Source organism: Alternaria burnsii, assembly GCF_013036055.1.
Source record: "Alternaria burnsii strain CBS107.38 chromosome Unknown 750, whole genome shotgun sequence".
Lineage (NCBI taxonomy): Eukaryota > Fungi > Ascomycota > Dothideomycetes > Pleosporales > Pleosporaceae > Alternaria > Alternaria burnsii.
Window position 1 is genome coordinate 2855977 of NW_024066108.1, and position 22793 is coordinate 2878769.

Below are 22793 nucleotides of genomic sequence, written 5' to 3' on the forward strand. Positions count from 1 at the left end.
ACGCACCTCGTGGTCTCGACCAAATCGTCGGTATGCCTGCATCCAGTGCCATGGGGAAGTGGAGCGATAGTGCGGAGAAGACACATGGGTGATGAATCGATCCAGCAGGCTAGCGTTAGCCTGGCGCTAATGCATCATTTTTCCGTCAGTTTTTGCGGCGTTCAGGTTCTCTGCGCTTCAACCAACACTCACAACATGGAAGAACGATCGGAACGGGAAGAGCGCGTTCGGCAGCGTACTTCGGCAGCTTGCGATGCATGCCGTACGAGGAAAGTCAAGGTGAGGATTACTTGGTTCAGGGCAGACTCGCAGCCTGACATCACCAGTGTGTCGCGTCGACCAGCGAATCAAAATGCTCGGTCTGTACTGAGCTCAATATCGAGTGTACAAGTATGAGACCGCGGAAAAAGAGAGGACCAAAGAACCGATATGTACACTCATTGCGGGCGTGCCTTGACGGCAATAGCACGTTTGCAGCGGAGAGTGAACCTCAGCAACCGCGTTTGGGGCTCATAGCACCGCCTGCCATCATTCACCAGATTACGACTGACTGGTTCGATTGGATTCATCCTGTAGCTCCGCTCTTTCATCGCACTCTGTTCATGCAAAGAATATCCGAGGATGACGGCTCGACGGCGTTCTTCCTGCTAGTAGTATCAGTCTGCGCTGCCACTGTGGCTAGCCTTCGTAGGCGGCGCCACCTCTACGGAGAATTATCGGTAGAGGCATGTCTGGATCTGGCTGAACGCTTCAGAATGTGGAGCGTGAGCAGCGAGATCACACTAGAGAGAACATTGGCGCTGTACAATTTTTCCAGCGCTGTCAACCATGAGCACGGCCTTGGTTCTCCACTGACCTACCGCCTCTTTGCGGGGAGTTCGGTCGGCATCAAGTACCTCATCCATGAGAAGTTCGAGCGAATGTCATTCATGGATCAGCAGACCCTCAAGCGCCTCTACTGGCTTATTTACGCCGGCCAGTGCACCTGCGATATGCACGGGAGACAGCTACTGGTGCTGCGTCACGCGCATGAAGCTTTCGGTCATCTAATTCCGTTGGAGATTAGCGACATACAGTTACTACATGGTGCTGACGCAAGCTCCGCTGAAGACACCAGTCCGTGCTTTTCGTATGTCCCGGGACTCAACGTACTTTCCAGGCTCTTCATGGTATGGCATTCCAGTCAAGCGATCACAACTCAAAGTATGGATAATTTACATGAGCACATCATGCGCGCTCAACAATTGCTTGAAGACGTGCGCCCAGAGCTCGCGTGGCGACCGCCTCATGCCGTCGGACAGTTCGCCTTCAATGTGCAAAAGGTCAATCTCAAGGTCACGCAACTGCACATTCGATCCAACCTGCTTGAACAGATGAATACTCTGGCCAAGGATCAAAACATGCGAGTCACCCCGGGCGCTATTATCGATGAGCGACATCGCGTGGTGGACGAGCTGCTCGATGTCCTATACAACATGCCAGAAGAGGTGTTTGATGCTAACGGATATAGTATTGTGCCGAAAATTAGAGACATTGGTGGCGCTCTTCTGGATGAGCTGCGAACCGGATCGCAAGGCACCACTTTACAAGCAAGCATAAATTTGGATAAGCTTTTAGCAAAGCTGGAGAGCCTAGATCAACGAGTTGCGGTGCAAACACCATATGTCTGAATTTATGCTTTCTGTAGCGTAACAGGAGTGAGTGGCCTGCGATATAATCTTACTGAGAGTATCTATGTCGCAAGATGCTAGCTGTTTATCATGTAGGGTGTTCAAAAGTCCTCCTCACTTTCTTCGAGGCTATATGCCCAGCACTCGGCAATGCATGTTCTGGCTGGGATAGTCACTGCGATGGGAAAACCTCCATAGTCGGGGTCTTCGTTCGGCATGATCAAAAATTCACCACTTCTTGTCTCGTCACCACCTAAAATCTTCAACGTCGACAGCTCGCAGGTCTCAGGGTTGACTTCCTTCTCCTCTGCATGTAATATGCCGGTGAAAGTCGACTTGAGATTGGCGCTCTTGAAGGAGAGGTTGAAGCCCCAGCCTGCGCACAGGAATTTCCCGTCCCCCTGGTGTATGACCATACCTGCTCCAGACCCCGGCTTACCAAAAACGAATGCACGTTCTATGATGACCTGGAAGCCTCCCATAGTCTTTGTTCGAGGTTTCTCGCTGATCTTTTGGCCATCGACAAAGTCGTCGAAGAAAAAGCCCATCATATCTTCAGGCCGGTTCGCCTGCGCTTCCAGAATCTGCTTTCGCAATGAATGGATCAAGCCGTAGTGCTTCGTGAAAGCGCTTTCGGACGCTGCAAGAGAATCGATACCGAACGGAGAGCATCCCAGCGCGAGGTAGTTGGCATAGGCGCTCCAGATCCGTCGCGCACCTTTCTCATCACGCCTCTGTTCGGGTATAAACAGTGGTTGACCGTCATGTCTGTAGTTTTGGCAGGTCATCTCGTAGTCGTGAAAGTACAAGTCCGGTGCTATGAAGTCTAGGCTGGGGGCATTGAAGGTGTAGACGTCCATTGTATGCGGACATGGGCCACCGGATGGGTAAATGCCGGCCTTTTCTCCGCCACCCACTACAACTGGTATATCGGTAAGATCGAGGTCCGTAGGGTTGTCGAAGTTCAGCCAGACGTTGGCATACAGAGGTATCGGATATTCGGCTTTGCCAGCAGATGCGACATGGTGAATGTACTTTGAGTAAGCATCTGCCATGAACATCTCATTAGCGTTGATGATGTCGTCAGCACCAAAAAGCTCTGTCCATGATGTTTCGCCTGCTTTAGCTGCGCTGACGTTGTACCGTCTCTGAAACTCTGGGTGTAACCGAGCACTGTTTGACTGCAGGTATTCAAGCAGCTTTTTCGGTACGGGCTCCTGGAACTTCTTATCGGCAATCTTTGAGCGATCTCTAGAATCGCCCAATAAGCCAGTCTCGTTCTCGACTTGCACCATCAGCACAGTACTATGTTGTCCATCAAAGTCCTTCAGATGGGCCATAAGTTTCGCAAATGCCTTTGCGTCAGCCGTCCATGCCGCCTCACAGAATGGACTTAACAGCTCCAGCGTTCTCCGCTTGCCTCCTGCTTCCAGCGCATGTACTCTCGGGAACCTCTTCACATCTTTCTTGACCCAAGCGGGCACGTATGTACTGAGCGCGTTCTTGAAGCTTCCGAACCAAAGGAGCACGAGCTTGATGCCGTGTTCGCGCGCCGCCAAGATCACAGCATCGAGATTCGAGAAGTCAAACTGACCTTCTATAGGCTCAATCTGTTCCCAGGATACTGAACCGAGCAGCGTATTGATGTGCATTGCGCGCATATTCTGCCATATCTTGTCATCGGCCATGTACTTTGCTGAGCTCAGTGTGGAGTTGTGCAGCTCGGCGCTGAGCATGAGGAAAGGTTCGCCATTGACGATGAGCTGGCTTGAGGTTTTGGTCTTACGAAGGTGTGGGATTGACATTACTGTCATGATGTGATAGTGCTATCAACTGCTGAAGGCTTGAGTTCAAGGAGAGAGGTTGCAGAAGGAGAAAAGAGTGCTCTTGCGTGATGCAATAGAAGTTGAGGAGAGGAGAGGAGAAGCAGACGTGAAACGACTGAGCGAGACATGAGCAACTAAACATCACATGCTTGGAGGCTGCCCCACGGTGCAACATCTTACACGCAAAAATATCGGAGTATCTCTGCATAAGTCGGAGGCATGGTTTGTGCCACGCGATCCTAACTCGTAGTGCCCGTCCATGGCGTGCGGGCGTACATGTGGGGAACGCTAATGGAAAAATACACGAGTCATATATCCGACGCTAAGATAGTTGGGCCTTCTTCCAGTTCTGCATCCTGGTATCCTATAGCGCTCGTGGAAGGTACTATCCCCAGCAAGGATATACCAGCACTTGTGCACCATTCCGCGGGTTTCTTGATCCGCCTTTTATCCACTATCATTAGCCTTCCGATGCCTCTTCGCTTTGCGCATTATCGGCTTGAATAGGTTGATCATCGGGACACGCCCTACGCGAACTATACTATTGTATACCTACTCATCTTCTCGATGCCCTCTTAAACAGCTCGCCAAGATGTCCTCGTCCTATAGTTGTTACACCTGGCCCTCGTGCGTCTATATGCGGCTGCAGCGTGACTATAGCAATACTCTCCGGTAGACGATTTCTTGTTTAGTCACAATGTGTATTCCTTTTCTTTCTTGTTTTGCCTTCCAGCCTCTTGCAACTACTTCTTAAGCGCTTCAGTCTCGTGTTGTAGCCGTGGTGTGTTGATGCAGTGTCGTTTCGAAAGACAGAGGAGGATCGAGTCGGAAGACATGATCTCGGCATTAACAAGGCCACAAACTCCGGCCCTATATCTGAACACCATCTTCGTCAAAAATCTACTACCTGTCTGCCCGATATTCCCAAGAGCTCATCATGCACCCCTCGGATAGCGCATGTCCGTTGGCTCAGCTTCCACAGGAGCTTCTGGATTATATAATCGGCAACCTCCCTTTACCTCAAGACATCTCAAATCTTTCTCAGAGCTGCAAAGCCCTGCACATAAAGACGATAGAGCGACTCTACAACCACATCAGCCTGACGTGGAAAGCCAGCGATACGACCCGCCCTCTGACTGTTGACAGTCAGCATGCAGCACAATCCCTTCGTCCCAACCTGCTCCTCCAAACAATCTTGGCAAAACCTAGATATGCGCAATGCATCACCCATCTCAAATTGCAGAGTACGGGATTTAGGGGTTATTGGTCGACTTGGGGTGTCCTTCCACGAAGACAGAAGCCATTAGTGAAGCGGAGACCTGATGCTGCCAAGGACTGGACGACTGAGAAGCAGCGGTTAGCCATGGACGCCGTACACGGCGTAAGACTTGGAAGACGGCGCGATGGGCATGCAGACGCTTTTACAGTTAGCCATCAGTCTTGGTATGATGCTGTCTTGATGTACGACCTGGATGCTACGATCGCGCTGCTCATATGTACATGCTCAAATCTCGCGTCGCTTCATCTAGGGTTCCACATTGGCGACGACGTAGTATTTATCCCTACGCTCTTATGGTCCCTTCCTTCCATCGAAGGCACAAAACAATTTCCAGGATGTGGCAACCTTCGAAGGATAACTTTGGGATATACACGTATTATTGATGAGGACGAAGAAGAGTCTGACATGTGGAGTCGGATTGACTGGCTACATCCACATATAGACTGGAGGGGGTATTGGGCTTTCTTCTGGTGTCCGATAATCCAGACCATCGAGATGAATTTGATGGATGAGGTTGCTGACGAGGGATTCCAGATGACGGAATTCCCACCTCTCTGCTCAAAGCTGACGACCTTGAGACTCTACGAGTCTTCTGTGACGCCAGACACACTGGCCAAACTGCTGTCTTATACATCTGCTCTCAAAACATTGGACTACGAGTACTGGACTACCCATGAAGACTCGCTGGACTGTGGGTCGCTCAACGCAGCTTTTGACGTCGTTAAAAGTACCTTGGAACATTTGAGATTTGTCTCTCAAATGAAATCGCCTACCGTGTATGAAGACAGCCTCGTACGCGGCATGTGTAGTTTTCACGACTTCCCTGTGCTTTCCTCTCTTCAACTCCCGCCAGCCGTACTACTAGGCTGCAGACCTTTCTCTGCTCCCAGGCTAGAGGAATCCATACCATCAAGCATGAAGAAACTCTGCTTTACCGATGACTTCTTTGGCGACGCCTGGGGCGCGGAAGAGTTGACATCGGTCCTGAACGACTTTGTTGAGGGCGACTGGGGAGCTTCAGCCCCCCAGCTTCAGCAGGTATATGTCGCAATTGACAGGGAGTGGCTTGGTGAGGCTGAAGATGATTGCCTGCGGAAGTTATGCGAGGAGAACGGATTGAAGTACGAGCTCTAGATATCGTCGACAATAGACATGGCAGCAAAGTTAAGGCTTTTGCATCTGCAATACACACAACCAATGTCGGAGGTTCCGAGGCAAGAACGCCGAAGCCGAAACGATACGAGACGTTAATGCAGTTGCAGTCGGTGCGAAGCGTTCCGCCGGGTACCGACATCACGATGATGAAGATGATGTTCATGCCGCATCGGGAGCTGGACCCTGCAGGTGAGATCGCGTTTGGGATGACGTCTTCGATTCACGACACACGCAACTTGAGATGGTACAAAGACAACAGCAACCACACCTTTGCATTCAATCTTATCCCGCATCTGCAATCCCGTATCTCTGCATCGCGTTCATACACGTGATCGTTCTTCTACCTTCACCACCCACCGTCTCGAATCTTATCACAGCCGCCAGCATGGGCAATACACAATCCACAGTGCGGTATCTTGCGCCGGCTTCTTTCATCTATGATTTTGCATTGCAACAATATGGCATCTTCTCGTCGCCCAATATGATGGACATCCACAACCGGAACCTTGCCGCCTTCAGTCCATACCCGTACTTCATCGGCGCATTCTTCTTCCCACAACAAATCTTCCAGCTGGTCTGGTTGTGGAAGCTGTGGAAGCAAGACGGCAATGCACAGGAGTGTGCGATGATGAATAAGTTTGCGTGGGTTTACAGTTTGGGCAACTTTTGCATTGGAAGTATGTCTTACCTTTGAAATATCGCTCTGGTCATGGACAACCAATACTGACATGTGCGACAGCCTGGATGTTCTTCTGGAACTCAAACAACTTGGAGACATCAAACATCTTCGTCATCATCAACACATTGGCCCAAGTCGGTTATATTGCCACAGCGCTCGAACCGCTCGATACACGCTCGACACCCAACTTCCTCACACACATCGTTGCGAAGACATTCGCAGGTATCGGTGTACTGGATCTCCTCCACAACACATCAGCAGCCTACTATGTAGGCGTGGAACCTAGCTCGCTCGTACAGGTCGCCACTGGTGTTGGATTCGCAGCTGCGGCCAGCATGAGCGACTGGATATTTGGTAGCTGCCTGGTATACGATCTCGTCGCGTTGGCTGTTGGACAGGAAGGCAACTGGTCAAGGCTGCTGGGTGGATATGCGGCGATGACGGCTGGTATTGTGGGCTTTAGGAACTTCTTCTAGTATGTTCACTCGGCTCCGTCGCATGCCGAGTCGTGCTGACGGATTGCAGTCCCCGGTGGAAGGCTCAGAAGGAGGGTAGATATGCCAGGGTCGAGGATGGCGGTGATGCTGTTTAAACATTGGGTGCCACAGGTCGCGAGAGTTACCTAGACTCATCAACATACGAATAACATGTATGGTAGTTAATTCCAATCATAATGTTTTAAGACTTATTTTCTTCTCGTATTTTCGCTAGCACTTCCCAGTCTGGACCGGTCTCACCGACGTGCAACTCCCAAGGACGTCGAGACACCACAAACCCTCGCTCTGCTCGATGGTGGGTTTCTGTTACGTTTCGAGGCTGATCTTAGTGGAGCATATTAGTTGACGCTTGGAGGCCGAAGCGAAAGACCCATTCCGATGGCGGAGGAGGGGCAGACGGCATGCATTATGACTACGCAGGACACGCTAGAGGTCGACTCCAGATTGAAGTTGATCCGATCTTTGATGCGCGTGGATCTGGCGATGTTATATGAATGTGGTGCGAGCCAGCCGGCAAGCATTCCGCCGGGCGCGCAGAGATGATGCGCATCGCCAAGGCCCGCGAACGGCGGCAAGGGGAAATGCAGCGTAAGCTAGGAGAGTCGCGTGCCCGCGGATTGCCTTGAGATAAGCAACTCTTATCTATCACTCATCGCATCCCACCCGCGCAAGTCACACTGATCTCCCGTCATGCCTGCCCTAACCGTAACAGACGCCGCTTGGCTCAGTATCGGTCATGCGAGCCCGCCGGGGGATCCTCTAGCATGTGGAGAGCTTCCTTTATCGAGTCTACCGTTGGCTGGGGGGTAGTCATGACTGTTGACTGTTGACGGCCGCTGTGTTGCGCCGTGTCTTCTGTCACACTTCGCTGACGTCTCGTGCCTTCTCTTCTACTCTTCTCCTTCCATTACCTGCATTCTGCGCTCTCTGTGCTTGTCGTAACTTGTTGTTCTGCACGCCGACTCTTATCAGCCACGGACCGGATCAACGACGTCACAGCGCCGCGCTTTGAACAGCGACTCTCACGCGTTGACTTTTAAACTACGCCTGCAGACACGGTCGCCAGATTCATCATTGGATTCTGACACTGACGTTGCGCGTGTCTTGTATACGAGGTTGCACCCACACCTCGGTGGCTGTACTTAGAGCCCGAACCAGCACCTGACCACCCAGCCTGCGCTACGGAGACGCGAGGAAGAAGCAACAAGTAAGACGTATAAGGAAAACATCCGGGTTAGCAGTCCCGGTTGACTCTATACGGAAATCACAGCCCTAGAGAGTTGTGTCGCGACTTCCTCCCACACCCTCGTACTCGACACATGGCACCATGCCGCCCTACCTATCCCCCCTACATATAGCCAAACCCACGTTACCACCGACATGCGAACCTGCGAACGAGTTCCTCTACCATCTCTCGGCTTTCTTCCACACCTGCGTGCCTACAAACCTCGCTCTCATCTCTACGTTACTCGGCACGTGTAGCATCATATCATGGCTATTCGCACAGCTACCACAAATATACAAGAACCACAAGTTAAAGTCGACATCCGGCCTGAGCGCTTTCTTTCTGACGGAGTGGCTGTTGGGTGACGTGACCAACTTGCTGGGTTGCCTTTTCACTGGGCAGGCATCATGGCAGATTATAATCGCAGGGTACTACGTTTTCGTAGACTGCTGCCTATGCGCTCAGTGGGTGTGGTATGAAATGCTGCATCACGGAAGGCCTCTGAGGCCCATCTGGGGACGTTGGAGCAGCGGTTCGGCTGGCAGCGGCTCGGGCGCTGGCGGCTCTGCTATGCATCAAGTTCTGGATGGGATGAGCATCAGTGGTACAAACAAGACACTCAGCCCCCCGAAGACCCCTCAAGATCCCTCCGACAAAAAGAACAGCACACAGGATACTGCGGCAAAGGATGTACCACGCTCAAACGGCAAGGACACTTTTAGAATACCCAACTTCGCGCGCTCACCAATGCCCACTAAAGAGTCGTGGCAAAACACACCTCCATCTGGTGCATCCCCGAACCCCAAGGTACGGGTAGCAGCGTCGAGCTCACCTATGCCCTCACCCAAGACTGTCATCTACGTCAGTCTTATGCTTGCGGTACTCATCAACCCTACTACCGCCACACCCATAAGTCCTTTCGCCCCAGGTCTCGTCCGAGCCCGCAGCCTTTCTGCCTACACAACCACAACGACCAGTTCGGCCGACGCTGCGGCCATTGCTGGCAAAGTCTTCTCTTGGATGAGCACATTCCTTTACCTTGGATCCCGCCTCCCCCAACTATACATGAACCAAGTCCGCAAATCGACAGCTGGTCTCTCACCCGCGCTCTTCGCAGCAGCCTTCTTTGGTAACCTCTTTTACTCGACTTCTCTGCTTACAAACCCCTGTGCATGGTACGACTACGCACCTGGCGAAGGCTCTGGCTGGGTCGACCCTCAAGGTAGTGTGCGAGAAAATTGGGTTCTACGCGCGGCACCCTTCTTCTTTGGCGCAGCTGGCGTTCTCCTCATGGACGCAGCCGTTGGTCTTCAATTCTGGTATTTCGGCGACGCTGCACCACGCGGCCGGTCTGCGCTGCCCCGTGACGACGAAGTCATCATCACCGTCGATGATCACGGCAAGCTCGTGCGCAGGAGTATGCATTGGCGCCGAGTAAGCGGGTGGATGAGGGGCTGGGCACCTGCTGTTAGTGTAGCTGCTACGCCCAATGTGAGTCGCGCGAACACGCCCATGGATTCTCCGAGAGAAAGCAGTCCAGCCAGTTTGGCTGGCAGTAGCTCCAGCAAGAGCATTCCTATCAAAGGCAAGGGTAGTGCCTTGGACGAAGCCAGGGCGCTCTTGGGAACAAGCAGACATGCAAGTCCAAGGAGTTATGGGGCTGTGGGGAGTCCTCGGTAGTGAGCTAGTTGCATTTACAATGCATATTGAGGTCATGGCTGGATTCTATTACTGGGCGCGTATTGCATAGTTGCATCTACGATCGGCGTTCTTGGGAGCATTAGCATTGATGCCTATACATCTTAACATACGAAACAATCATTATTCTTAGCATGCATCAATATGTAGAAATATGCCATTCTCGGATATGACCCAGCCACTAAATGCAAGAGAGATGGAAAGGGGTCGAGCTCAGAACAAGGTAATACTGCAATTGGATCTTCCGTTATTTTATCATAGTTTCTACGATTTGCTCGAGGAGATAACGGGGAAACCAAATCTATCTAGACCGCCCTTGACAAAGAAAAAGGCACCAGAACGCCGAGCTCGACTAGCAACAAGAAAATGTAGCCAGACCGAAAACCCGAAGAGCCCCCCCTACTGCGAAGGTATTACACCCTTATACAAAACATGTCTTGGTAATCGTACAGAAAAGCCGGGAGGTGTGTGTTGTATACATTGGCAACGCCGTCGTCGATGGCATTTGCCCTTCAGGTAATCGAACTTTTAGGGAATCTCTAGAAAAGGAGGAACGCCAATGGTAGGAAAGGCGTTTAGACACGCGAGACATCGCGACCGAAGCACTTGGCCTTGGCCCAGTCAAGCATGACCAATATCCTGTTACGGGTGCTGAAGCACATGCTGAGGTATGCGGAGCGCCAGAAGATGTAGGTAATGGTACCGCCGGAAGCAATGTTGCCAGAGAACCATGAGATGTCGGCAACAGCCTTCTCGGAACCAATGTAGGCGAGCGAACCCTGGTGGGAGTACTCAAAGGGACCGATAGACTTGATCCTCCTCAGCCTCTGCTGCAGAGCCTTGATCTCGCCAAAGACCTTGTCACGGGCCTCCTTTCCTGGTGCCTTCTCCTGGGCAACGGAGAGCTCGGCAAGCTCGCCCTCAATCTCGGAGGTCTTGGCCATGTTGTTGAACATGCGGGCGAGGAAAGCACCCTCCTGGGCGGCGACCTGGGCAGTGGGGGCGTAGTTGGCAACGGCGCAGTCACCGACAGCCCAGACGTTCTCGGTACCCTTGACGACGAGGTACTCGTTTACGGCGAGACCACGGCGGGAGTCCTTTTGTGCGGGAATCTGGTTGATGAGGTCCTTGACAATGGGTCGGAGAGCGTTGCCGGTAGCCCAGACCAGAAGACCGTAAGGGATCTTCTCGAGCTGCTTCTTGCCGTCGGGGCCGGTCGACTCAGCCTCGATGAACTTTGATGTGACATTTTTGACCATGGTCTTTGTGCGAATGGTGATGGTCTCTTCCTTGAAGGTCTTCTCGGTGTAGTCGATGAGCTGCTTGGAGAACATGGGAAGGACGTTGGGCAGAGCCTCAACGAGGGTAACCTTGAAGTTATCCTGAATTTCGGGGAGCCACTTCTTCAGATCAGAGTGGAAGAAGTCCTGGAGCTCACCAGCGAACTCAACACCAGTGGGACCACCTCCAACAACGACCATGTGTAGCAGGCGCTTCTTCTCCTCGTCAGATTGGTCCTTGAAGGTAGCGGTCTCGCAGCAGTCCATGATGCGGTTTCGGATGCGCTGAGCATCGCCGACCTCCTTCAAGAAAAGACCGTTCTCCTTGACACCGGGAATGCCTGTTCTATGTTAGCTTTGTTCTGGTCAAAGTGGGCAGATGACGCACCGAAAGTGGCGTTCTCAGCGCCAACACCAACGACCAACATGTCGAAGGGAACCTCGGTCTGCGAGACGTCGCCCTTGATGTCTGAGTCGTCGCTGATGTAGACGACCTTCTTCTCGTAGTCGATCTTGGTGGCCTCGGCTTCGTAGTATTTGACCTGCGCCTTCTTGTGGCGCAAGAAATTGCGGATGGGCTCCATAATGGAGCGGTGCTCAATGGTGCCGACAGTGCATGAGGGAAGGAGAGGAGTGAAGAGGAAGTAGTTTCGGGGGGAGACGACGATGACATTGTAGTTCTCCGTGTCGAGCTTCTTCAACAGAGAGACGGAGCCCCAACCGGTACCTGTCGCGTGTCAGCGGCGTCGTAGAAACACACAATTGATTAATGGCTACTCACCGAGAACAACCAGAGTCTTCTTGCTTGGGTCAGGCGGCGGCTGGTCGGCGGGGTTGCGAGTCTCGTAGATGCCGTATCCGACGTATCCAAGGCCGGCGATGGCGGAGAGCTGGGTGAGGCGCCATGTCCAGCGCAGGAGGCGGAACCTCTTGGGCTTGGGCTTGGGCGCGCCGCTTGACTGCTGGCGGACAGACTGGCGGAGAGCAATCTGATACTGGGTAGGCCGGGGAGTCCATTGCGCCCTGTTGGCGATAAGCGACGGGCGCTGTGTGCTCAAGTTCCTGCGTCCAGCCAGCTGAACCTGCGAGAGGACGTTGGCAGAAGCGGCGAGCGGCCTCATGTTGGGTGCCATTGGGATGGAGGAAGCCGCGGGAGAGCTTCACGAAATCAATGGCTGGATATAGGTGATAGGGAAGGCGAACAAAAGGTGTTGAGGATGGCTCCAGAGTGCGCGGAAGTCAACTTTTTCCTTAGCGATGACGAACACCCTACCAAGACGTCCAGCAGGGGTCTTTGCTTCTGCGCCAAAAGATAAGCCCTGTTCCAATTAAAGCCCGCCCTGCCGTGTCCATGCCTACTACACGCGAATTATTTGTAGAGCCGACTGCTACCATTAGTTCGTCGAGGCCGATCACCCGTCACTCCCACGCTTTGTTTTGCATTTCGCGATGCTGCTGCGGCTGACCCTCTGACCCGCGTCCAGCGACACCACTCAAGCGGTTCGCAAGTTGACTCACCACACACACACACGATTCTTTCTGCGCTCCATTATTCTGCTCAACAAGGCATGGTCTTGCGCTGCATCGGCTCGGCACCGACTCCGGTGGTCAGCCGTGTACATGCACTTTTGCAGTGCGCACCCGGCGCCTCGGAGGGATGAATTATGGCTTCCCGTGCCTTTTAGCCGAGCCGCATGTCCATGGAGCCTCAGCGAACCTGCATACCTGACGGCAAGAAGTCGTGATTTTGCGGACCCGCTTCCCACAACCGTGGGAAGCAGTATCCATCCTAGATCGCCCGAGACGACACGGACCAGCATGGATCTCATTGACTAATTCCACCTTTCGTTCCTGATATCTTGCTGCACTTGTGCGTATTTGTTGTATTGACTTAGTTGCGTGCTCCTGGTATCTTTTCTGATACCCTGGCTATCTTGTCGTTACTCAGCATGTGTAACATTCTGAGCACACGACCACGCAAGGCGACCAATGTCGTCTACCGTAGAGCATCAACATAGCAAACGGCAGGACCGAAAGACATGGACCAACATCGTGTATAGTAAGCTCATATTACAAACAAGAATGATGATGCCATGCATTCACCCCGCTCGCATGCTTATCGATAGACCTTCCCCCTCCAAACCACTATACAACTTCGCAACGCACTCACCACCTAGCTGGAACTTCAAGTATCTAAACATTATTCCGTGATCCAGCTCACTTCCAACTCAATACCCAAACATGCCTCATGCAACCGCTACTGTAAATGGAATCGTAGTGGCCGAAACTGACACCTACGAAGTCGTTGACGGAAACATCTACGTACTATGTTCTCTTCCGGTATCCTCGCATAAACCCTAACACACCCCAGTTTCCACCCAACACCATCAAAAGCAACCATTTTACTCCCACTGATACCAAGACACATTGTCCTTATAAAGGCGACGCAAGCTACTACACCGTCACAACCAACAAGACCGAAGTAAAGGATGCGGCTTGGTACTACCCGGAGCCATTGGACAGCATGAAGCGGATCAAGGGGTATGTTGCATTCTACAAAGGGAAGGCTGAAGTGAAGAGCGAGTGAGAGAGTGTTGTCTCGAAAGTGTAAAAAGTGCGAGATGTGAATGTGGGTATATTCAGTATCGATTGAAGTCCCATAAGGAAAATGCAGATATCCCTTTCTAGTAACGCCGGTAAATGCTCATAATCTTCATGACAGTCGAGTCCAACATTGCCTCGATCACGCATCGACGGCCATCATCATCGTGTCATCGCCATCGATACCTACAGCAGGTGGCTCAATCATAACACCGCGGCCTCTTCCTTCAAGCAGTTCTCTTCGCACTTCAGCGCTAATGCTCCTGTGACCTCTTGTGAGCAGCAGGTCTAGCAGCGCCTCTCTTTGGTCCTCTGTAATGTCGTTCCTGTATCTTTGCGCAAAAGCAAGCAGGCACTGATGCCAAATGACGGGCAGTTTGCCTGTGTTGCCGAGGTCGCCTGCTACCGACTCGGTGTCCATGGCGTCGGCGCTGCTCGCACCTACGCCGCGGAAGCGCAGGAAGTGGAAGACGAGCGCGTCAATGACCTTGAAGGGCAGGGCATACTTCTTTTCGAGAAGTGTCTTGATGAAGATGTTGCAGGGGCCAGCGGCATCCGGGTCCGAAGACATTTGCTCGGCAGCGATCTCGCAGAGACGGTGGAGGGCGGCGGCAGAGTGTAGGACGGGCACGGAAATCTTGGCTACGACGGAAGCTACAATGACGGCGTCGCGCTGTGTGCAAGAGACATCTGTGAGCATAGGGAATACGATGCCCTTGAAGAATGCGCTGGGCTTGTAAAGCGCTTTCTTCAGTGCATTGTACAGATGCACATTTAACTTGTGTGTTTCCCGGATGTTCTGTTGTACCAGAGGCAGCAGTACGGTGTTGAGGAAGATTTGGGCGGTTTGCGGCTTCGCGGAAATGAAGATTCGGGTCGCAGCAAAGGTAGCATTGGGTGTCCAATCGTCAGGACGTGTGATGGCGACGAGGGTTTCCCAGGCGGGAATCGTGGGCAGGATCTTGAAGGGCTTGGGCAACTTGCCGCTCTTGTAGCGGCTCAAGATCAAGCCAATCTTTGAGTATACTGTGCAAGCTTAGTAGGGTTACTAGGTTAACCAACGCGGGTGCTGTACCTTCGACAACCTTGGCAGGTAGTTCAATCGCGTCTTCTGGAGCACCACCGCCTTGGATCTCTGGTTGCTGTACTTCGCCTCCAGCTTCATGTGCGGCGATCTTCTCGAGAATAAGCGCCGCCAGATCTGTGCCTGGTCCAGATTGTTGCGCCTCCTCGCCGGGCCACACGATAGGGTTGTCATCTGTTGGTATGAACTTGTTCCACGCCGCTAGGTCGTTCGCATCGATCTCAACCTCCTCCACCTCCTCATCATCGTCGCCCCAGGCCTCGTCGTCGTCTTCGGCTTGGACCAGATCCTCCCCTGGCATGTCATGCTCGCCCATGCGTGTCTCGAAGTCAAAGGCTGGGTTGGCTTCTTGCGATCTTCGGGCCTTGTTCTCCCTCGCATCCTCCTCTTCTAGCTCTCTTCCAATTTCCAGGATTTTGCGCGAGCTCTTGGAGTCTACATACTTCTGCTCATCGTCTTCCTTGTCGCTCTTGTTTCGCTTTTGTCGCTTCGGCGCCTTGTTCTTCCATGGGTCCGAGGGCGCATATTCTTCGGCTAGAGGGTTGTGTCGCTGGTCGCGCACACCGGGCGATTTGGGCGCTTTCGGCATCGCGGGTGTGTGATGGCAAAGAGTGACGTGTGTAAAGCGCAATAACTTGGCCCAAGTATTCGTGAACTTGTGCTGTTCCGGGCAAACGTGTACCGAGCGTCGCAGCAGTAAAAAAAGTTGGACAAAGTCAGAATCCAGACACCCCACTAAATTTTGATTTCGGCGCGGGTGCATTCGCGTACCAAACAGCCCGCCGTAGAAGCTGCATGTCTAGGGCCTGCCGTCGCGCCTTCCATCAACACAGCTGTCGCGCCTTCCCCAGCAGCTGCACGATCCCTCAGAATGGCCGACTCACACCCCCCTTCGCGCTCCAACACACCCACACTTGTGCCCCCGATGCGGCGACCACTCGAAGGCGACAATGCGCCTGCCGTCTCTTCTCCGCTCAACCCCAATCCCGATGCGGCAGCCCGTGCCAGACCGAAAGCTCCAGCGCGCGAGCAGAGAGAAAAGCGCGAGACGATCAAGAAACGTGAAGCCTCAGCGAGCACAAGACAGAGCACCCCGAATGCAAAGTCGTCCAAGAAGGAGCGCCCCTCAGCGGACTCGCCCATGCGATACTCCATTCCTGAGCCCAGACCATCCGACTATGAAGCGCCAAAAGACAGCACTCTGCTCTCCCACGAGCCAAACCCCATGTATGCGCCTGATGGAGTTACCGAGTTGAAGAAGCCGCACGATATTGCCTGGAACAAGAAGGGCTACAAGTACACGCACTGCGTTGCTGACCCGCTGTTCCGTCACAAACAGTACTACAGACAGAGCGATTCTAGGCCCTACGGACCGAGGATGAGCCACGAAGACTGCGACAGGTGGTTCCATTTCGACAACAGCGCAACCATTGTATCTCAAGAGAAGGGCTGGCGCATGGGACGTGGCAATGTGGTCGCGAGAGAAGGCAGGATATACTACGAGGTCAAGGTGCTACGAGGCATACCCGTACATGGTCCCAAGGATCCCATTGACCCCAAGACGGGAGAGACAAAGCCTGGCCCCCACGTGAGGATGGGTTGGGCAAGGCGGGAGGCGCCTTTGGACGGACCCGTCGGCTTCGATGGCTACAGCTACGGCATCACCGACGCCCGCTTCGAAGCCCAACACCGATCGCGCGCCTCCAAGATCTTCAAACCACTCCCCAAGAATGCAAAGAGCAAGCACATGAAGGCTAGACCCCCCCATGGCAAGCCAATGCCTGTTGAGTATGTTACAGATCAGCACGTTCAAGAAGGTGATGTCATTGGCCTGGAGATTCAGCTACCGTCGCTATCGATGCATCGCAAAGTCGTCGAGGGCATCTACAATCCGGCTGTCGATCTGGGAGATGGCTTCGACACTGTCAGCAACCAAGATCCCTTCGACAGGCCCGTCGACATCATCCGCGATCGCATACCCGTGCCCTACAAAGGCAACTTTTACTTCGAACAGCTCGACTACCAGGTCACCAAGATGGTCGAGGCTTATCACGACCGCGGCCCAGTACCCAAGATACATCCCTCACCAAATCACGAAGACGTCGGTGTACGATCGCTGCCACACTCGCACATCAAGGTCTACAAGAACGGTGAGGAGGTTGGAATCGCTTTTGAGAACCTCCTAGCCTTCCTTCCGCCCGCCAGTGTACCATCAGTCGAGGCTATCAAGGCTGGCGCAAGGACAGGTTTCGACGACGGCATGGTAGGATACCTGCCAGCCATCTCACTATTCAATGGTGGTGTTGCGCAGGTCAACTTCGGCCCCGAATTCTGGTGCCCTCCAGAAGACATGGTCAAGCAGCGCGAGAAGGATACAGACATGGTAGATGGTGGTATAACCGAACAGCAGATTCCGGACGGTCGCAAACTTCGGGCTATTGGTGAGCGTTACAAGGAACAGATTGCAGAAGATGTTGTTTGGGACATTATCGACGAGGTCGACTTCTTCACCCAAGACGGCGGATGGGAGTACAAGGGCGAGGCTCCTCAGGACGTGGCAGGCAAATCTACGCCTAGGGCTCGTGGTTTTGCGAATGCAGACGAGAACATCGGTGTTGAAGTGGCAAAGCGGTACTAAGGAAGACGAACAGTCGTTTCGATGTTCAGTGGATTATGATCATAGCGAGGCGTATAGGTATACCCGTTATCAATATTTGATATGTATCTCACTTTGCAACATCTCAGACTACCAATTTTTTTTCCTTCCGCACCGATAGCACCCCCCTAGTTTTGTGCCTTGAGCGATCTGGCAGGCAACAACCCTCTCCGATCATTGAGCGGCTTCTTTCTATACCAGAAGTACCACTAAGAAGGGATTCCTCCGTCCAAGCAATCCACAGTAGAAAAATCTCACGCCCTACGCCCTACAGCTTACATGGTCTACGTATACAAAGACTTGCGACAATTCCGTCCATAGACGACGTCCTTACCCAATATGGCAATTTGCGCGGAATTAGCGACATCGGACATTCGCATTTTAGCGTCACGAACCTAACAGTTGGAGCTAACACTGAATATATATCTTGTACACGACGTTCAATCTCCAGACTCATAGACTATAGATCATACGATTGCTACGTTTATCTTCCCCGTGATTAGTTCGGCATTTTTAGGTCTGTCTTACTACCCCACAATGGATTCTTCACAATTTCGAGACGCGGCGAAAGGTGCCATTGATGAGAGTAGGTTACTTCTGTCGTATGTAAGAGCATCTACTAACGCTGTACAAGTCGCTAAATACTACGAGACTCTGGAAGAACGACCAGTTCTGCCTTCCGTCAAGCCAGGCTACCTCCGCCCACTCCTTCCATCATCCACCCCCGAAGAAGGCGAATCATGGGAAACCATTCAAGCAGATATCGACCGCGTCATCATGCCAGGTCTCACCCACTGGCAAAGTCCCAAATTCATGGCTTTCTTTCCTTGTAACTCATCTTTCGAAGCCATGATCGGCGACATGTACAGCGGTGCTTTCAACGCCGCAGCGTTCAACTGGATCTGCTCACCCGCCATCACCGAACTCGAAACCGTAGTCATGGACTGGGTGGCTAAGCTCATCGCCCTGCCAAAGGAATTCTTGAGCGATGGCGAGGGTGGAGGTATCATCCAAGGCACAGCCAGTGAAGTCGTGTTAACAGCCCTCGTTGCCGCCCGCGAACGCCTCATCCGCCGTAAGCTCGGCGATATGCCCGAAGGCGAAGAACGCATGGACAAAGCGGCGGACATTCGTGGAAAACTCGTTGCACTAGGTTCTGAGCATGCACACTCTTCCACCCAAAAGGCTGCGGTCATAGCCGGAACAAGGTACCGCAGTGTCCCTGCGTCAAAGGAATCCAATTTCAGCGTCACCGCCTCTGCTCTCCGTAAAACGATCGAAGAGTGTCGTGCGAAGGGTCTGGAGCCATTCTACTTTACCATAACCATTGGTAGCACGGGAACTTGCGCTACCGACGACCTGGAGGGTATCGCCGCACTTGCCAAGGAGTTCCCTGATCTATGGATCCACGTCGATGCCGCATACGCCGGTTCCGCTCTTGTGTGCCCAGAATACCAACATCTATGCACACCCCTCGCGTCCTTTGACTCTTTCAACTTCAACTTGCACAAATGGTTACTTGTCAACTTTGATTGCTCAGCTTTCTTCGTAAAGAAGCGGAGAGATCTCATGGATACGTACAGTATCACGCCTAGCTACCTCCGCAACCCTCACTCAGAGTCAGGCCTCGTCACTGACTACAGAGACTGGCAAATTCCGTTGGGTCGTCGATTCAGGAGTTTGAAGGTGTGGTTCGTGCTCAGGAGCTACGGAGTCAATGGATTACGAGCATTTATTCGCAAACATGTCAAGCTCGGAGAGTACTTCCACGACTTGTTGCTACAGAAGCCGGAGATGTTTAGTTTGACTACGAAACCAGCATTTGGTCTTGTGACTTTCCAGGTCAAGCCAAAGATGGGTTCGTCGGCCGCGGCGGCGGCGAATCAGGCTGATCCGGCGCATGAAGCCCTGCAAAATGACTTCCATGCTGATGCTGAGGCGCAGTATAGGGAAATGGTCAACCAGAGAACGAAGGAAGTTTATGAGAAGATCAACGCCAAGGGAGATTTCTTCTTGACAAGCACCATCGTGGGTGGTCAGTATGTCATCAGGGTTGTCAGTGCAACGTTGAAGAGCGAGGAGAAGTGGATGAAGCAGTTGTTTGATGAGCTGATAGAGGTCGCAGAAGAAAAGGGCGATGTTAAGGCTGCTTGATTGTTACATAGCATTCAAGACGACTGCAGACGATATTCTGGACTTTTATGTTTTTATCGATCGCGCTCGAGGTATTCATGTTCACTGTTACTCTACTTGTGCGCTCGCCACCCAGCTCCATCAGCTCCTCTCCTCTCTTTACCACTCCCCTTCACAACGCAACCCTTCAATGCTCAAAACATCGTCAGCTACTAGCATAACTTGCGCTAGAGAAGGTCCAAGCTCAAGATGTTTCTCTTTCGCCTGCTCCCCTTCCCTCTCTTTCTGTTCTCCACGACACAACTACACTCATCAGCTCCTCGTCAACCTCATCACATAGTTACTGTCGCGCAACAAATGGCTTAGCCGTTGCCGGGATTCTGAGGCTATGCTTGTGGTACTGTTGTCGAGAGTTGAGGAAAGAGTAGCACGGGAACAGATGAAAAGAGATGAATGGCGCATAGTGATTGAGCGATTGTTAGTCTAATCTCAATATGCGCACTGCGTTACCACCAAGAACATCTTGTGCCTTCTTGTCGTCTGTGGAGAATGCTTTTGAGATGGCTCCGTAGTTCGCATTCACACTATGCCATTCTTTCGCGTCCTCTTCGAGTGGCGGGAAGAATGGATGATCAGTACCTACTATTGTTAGCTTCGAATTCACGCTCTGTAGCACATGTACTTACCAAACAACAACCGATCAGATCCAGATGCAGCGACTGCTGCTCCAAGGCCTACTTCCGAGTAAATGACAGCATCCAGATAGATGTTCGTCTTCAAGATGTCCCAAACATCCCTCCTTTTCTGCGTCTTGCCATGCTTCTTCAGATGCCCATCATGGAGGATGCAAGACTCGATACGACCAGCCAGGAACGGCAATGTACCTCCAGAATGCGCCAATAGTACGCTCAACTTTGTGAATCGATCCCAGACCCCGCTCAGCAGCATCCTGCTCACCGCGATGGTGGTCTCCAAGGGGAAGCCGAGTGCAAGTGGTAGTACGTGTCCGTATTCGCTCGCTCGGGGTCCGTAGACGGATGTAGGTAGGCCGTAGTGGGGGTGGAGGAATATAAGTTGTTGGTGTTTCTCTAGTGCTGCGTAGACAGGATCGAGGTTCTCGTCGTCTAGACCTTGTCCAAGACCAGAAGTTCCCATGATGACACCGCGTGCATACTTGAGTGTGCTCAGCCTTTCGATCTCGGCAGTTATGGCTTCTGGCGATGCGGAAAGTGGGAGAGTGCCGAAGAAGTACAATCGGCCGGGGTACTGTGAGCACTGGTCGTTGACATCGTCGTTGATCTTTTTCGCTGCGTCTCCAGCTTCTTCCGCGGGAAGGAAGTCAAGCCATGGGTTTGCCAACGAAATGACTGACTTGTCAATCTTGTGCAGGTCCATGAAGGCTATCTTCTCCTTGATCTCGTAGTACTCTGAACCAATCGGGCGGCCTCGTGAGGTTGAAGGCGTTGAAGGGTCATCTTCGCCTGGCAGGATGATGAGACGTGCTGAGTCTGGTGCGTCGGGAAATGTTCGAACGTATGGTACGGTCGTTCGCGAACGCAAGAGGTCCATGTATTTAGGAGGGTAAACATGGGTGTGTATGTCGACGATCGTCATGCTGGCTAATTGGGACGCGTTCTACGCGTCAAATTCTGTTATTGGATCTTGCTGCAACAGTATGTGAGTGTCTCGAGCGCGACATTGACAATTTGAAGAAGATACCAGACACGGCAGACTGTTCAGACTAGAAGTTGAGACGTATTGTGAGCGTTTAGACCCTGGTGGGGTAACTTCGGATTGCCCCACCTACACGGCGTCCAACATCCCACCTTCCCCAAGTGGCAAGAAGCTACGGAGATGCCCGCGACTAAGATATGACATTTTGGTATGTGAGAATGTTTGTTACGTACGGTGTTCTGAAGCGGATCGTCAACAATACCTCAGCCCATCAGTGTAACCCATCAGGCACCAGTCCTCAAGAAGACGTTGGGTGGCTTGTCCCAGGCCTTGAACTCCTCATCGACCTCCCACTCAATGTCTCCTGTACCCTCATCTTTGAACCCTAGCCTCTTGTAAACGGTTCTCCCCATAGCGCTTCCCTCTGTTGTGCACTCCAAGTTACCCCTCTTCTTTGCCTCTGCAAGGCCGGCCTCGACCAGCTTGGTAGCAATACCACGACGCGAATATGCTGGGTCAACAGCACAGATATCCAAGGTGAAGATAGCCGGAGGATTGCGGTCTGATTTTTCGACCTCGTGCATGTACGCGATGCGTCGTTTCCATAACGAATTGAACATCTGTGTTGCGAAGCGTTGGTTCTTTTCGTCATAGTCGACAAGAGCAGCAGTCATATCGCTGGAAAAGGGATCGCCGTAGCCTTCAACAAAGGACAACTGCTTCCAGATGGCCATGCCAACGACTCGTCTTTCGCCCTGCTTGTCTGGGTCAGGCAGAGTGGCTTTGAGATAGATGGCGTTGGGTTGTCCATCTTTGTTGGTGGTAGTGGATTGCCATCGCTTCATCAAAGTTTGGGCGTGCTTCGTCTGTCCCTCGTCTGTGTCCCAGCCTGGTGTCATCAGCCGCCATACAGCATCTTTCGCCTGATGACCAAAGGCTTCGGAAAGACAGTGTTGTCCTTGTCTAAAATCTTGCTCGGTCTCGAAAGGCGCTATTATTACATCGTTGTTATTGGCCATGGTGGAGGTGATATATATGGTTTTGTGGGTGTGGAAATGCTTTACGTGGAGTATGTTGGGGTAAGCGGGTAAGTTTATGTATGAAGTTGTTAGTTTCGAGTGACTAAAGGACCCATACGATGACATGGCCTAAAGCCAGTCACGATTGCATGACGGTTGCCTGGTCCTTGGCACGGCATTCCAACATGAAGCCGTGGTTTGATGGGTTAGATGAAATCAAAGTAATCATGTCCTGGAGTGAGTGGTTATGAGAGGTGGATATACTGCAGAGAGGGTTGTGATGGCAGGCGACGGCTAGCGTGGCGTAAATCAATTAG

General features: G+C 52.4%; 11 protein-coding genes across 11 annotated transcripts; 7 read left to right on the forward strand and 4 right to left on the reverse strand.

Annotated features, from left to right (window-relative positions):
• Positions 1–195: 195 nt before the first annotated feature.
• Positions 196–1670, forward strand: GT037_002399 (uncharacterized protein; the record flags this gene model as incomplete). Its single annotated transcript, XM_038927446.1, has 2 exons — positions 196–279; positions 327–1670. The coding sequence occupies 2 exons, from the start codon at positions 196–198 to the stop codon at positions 1668–1670; spliced, it is 1428 nt and encodes a 475-aa protein (XP_038790738.1).
• Positions 1671–1771: 101 nt separating this feature from the next.
• On the reverse strand, positions 1772–3484 carry GT037_002400 (glycoside hydrolase; the record flags this gene model as incomplete). The annotated part of the gene is made up of 1 exon (XM_038927447.1): positions 1772–3484. One exon carries the CDS (start codon positions 3482–3484, stop codon positions 1772–1774), a length of 1713 nt encoding a protein of 570 aa, XP_038790739.1.
• A 949-nt stretch (positions 3485–4433) lies between these two features.
• On the forward strand, positions 4434–5909 carry GT037_002401 (uncharacterized protein; the record flags this gene model as incomplete). The annotated part of the gene is made up of 1 exon (XM_038927448.1): positions 4434–5909. The coding sequence occupies one exon, from the start codon at positions 4434–4436 to the stop codon at positions 5907–5909; it is 1476 nt and encodes a 491-aa protein (XP_038790740.1).
• A 406-nt stretch (positions 5910–6315) lies between these two features.
• Positions 6316–7201, forward strand: GT037_002402 (uncharacterized protein; the record flags this gene model as incomplete). Its single annotated transcript, XM_038927449.1, has 3 exons — positions 6316–6607; positions 6670–7084; positions 7135–7201. The coding sequence occupies 3 exons, from the start codon at positions 6316–6318 to the stop codon at positions 7199–7201; spliced, it is 774 nt and encodes a 257-aa protein (XP_038790741.1).
• A 1232-nt stretch (positions 7202–8433) lies between these two features.
• On the forward strand, positions 8434–10011 carry GT037_002403 (pq-loop-domain-containing; the record flags this gene model as incomplete). The annotated part of the gene is made up of 1 exon (XM_038927450.1): positions 8434–10011. The coding sequence occupies one exon, from the start codon at positions 8434–8436 to the stop codon at positions 10009–10011; it is 1578 nt and encodes a 525-aa protein (XP_038790742.1).
• Positions 10012–10604: 593 nt separating this feature from the next.
• GT037_002404 (external nadh-ubiquinone oxidoreductase mitochondrial precursor) lies at positions 10605–12430 on the reverse strand (the record flags this gene model as incomplete). The annotated part of the gene is made up of 3 exons (XM_038927451.1): positions 10605–11650; positions 11698–12036; positions 12091–12430. 3 exons carry the CDS (start codon positions 12428–12430, stop codon positions 10605–10607), a joined length of 1725 nt encoding a protein of 574 aa, XP_038790743.1.
• A 1120-nt stretch (positions 12431–13550) lies between these two features.
• GT037_002405 (uncharacterized protein) lies at positions 13551–13896 on the forward strand (the record flags this gene model as incomplete). The annotated part of the gene is made up of 2 exons (XM_038927452.1): positions 13551–13631; positions 13681–13896. The coding sequence occupies 2 exons, from the start codon at positions 13551–13553 to the stop codon at positions 13894–13896; spliced, it is 297 nt and encodes a 98-aa protein (XP_038790744.1).
• Positions 13897–14052: 156 nt separating this feature from the next.
• GT037_002406 (bystin-domain-containing protein) lies at positions 14053–15583 on the reverse strand (the record flags this gene model as incomplete). The annotated part of the gene is made up of 2 exons (XM_038927453.1): positions 14053–14936; positions 14986–15583. The coding sequence occupies 2 exons, from the start codon at positions 15581–15583 to the stop codon at positions 14053–14055; spliced, it is 1482 nt and encodes a 493-aa protein (XP_038790745.1).
• Positions 15584–15865: 282 nt separating this feature from the next.
• GT037_002407 (ash2-trithorax family protein) lies at positions 15866–17632 on the forward strand (the record flags this gene model as incomplete). The annotated part of the gene is made up of 1 exon (XM_038927454.1): positions 15866–17632. The coding sequence occupies one exon, from the start codon at positions 15866–15868 to the stop codon at positions 17630–17632; it is 1767 nt and encodes a 588-aa protein (XP_038790746.1).
• A 555-nt stretch (positions 17633–18187) lies between these two features.
• Positions 18188–19804, forward strand: GT037_002408 (aromatic-l-amino-acid decarboxylase; the record flags this gene model as incomplete). The annotated part of the gene is made up of 2 exons (XM_038927455.1): positions 18188–18236; positions 18285–19804. The coding sequence occupies 2 exons, from the start codon at positions 18188–18190 to the stop codon at positions 19802–19804; spliced, it is 1569 nt and encodes a 522-aa protein (XP_038790747.1).
• Positions 19805–20261: 457 nt separating this feature from the next.
• Positions 20262–22476, reverse strand: GT037_002409 (uncharacterized protein; the record flags this gene model as incomplete). The annotated part of the gene is made up of 3 exons (XM_038927456.1): positions 20262–20422; positions 20470–21402; positions 21750–22476. 3 exons carry the CDS (start codon positions 22474–22476, stop codon positions 20262–20264), a joined length of 1821 nt encoding a protein of 606 aa, XP_038790748.1.
• Positions 22477–22793: the final 317 nt, after the last annotated feature.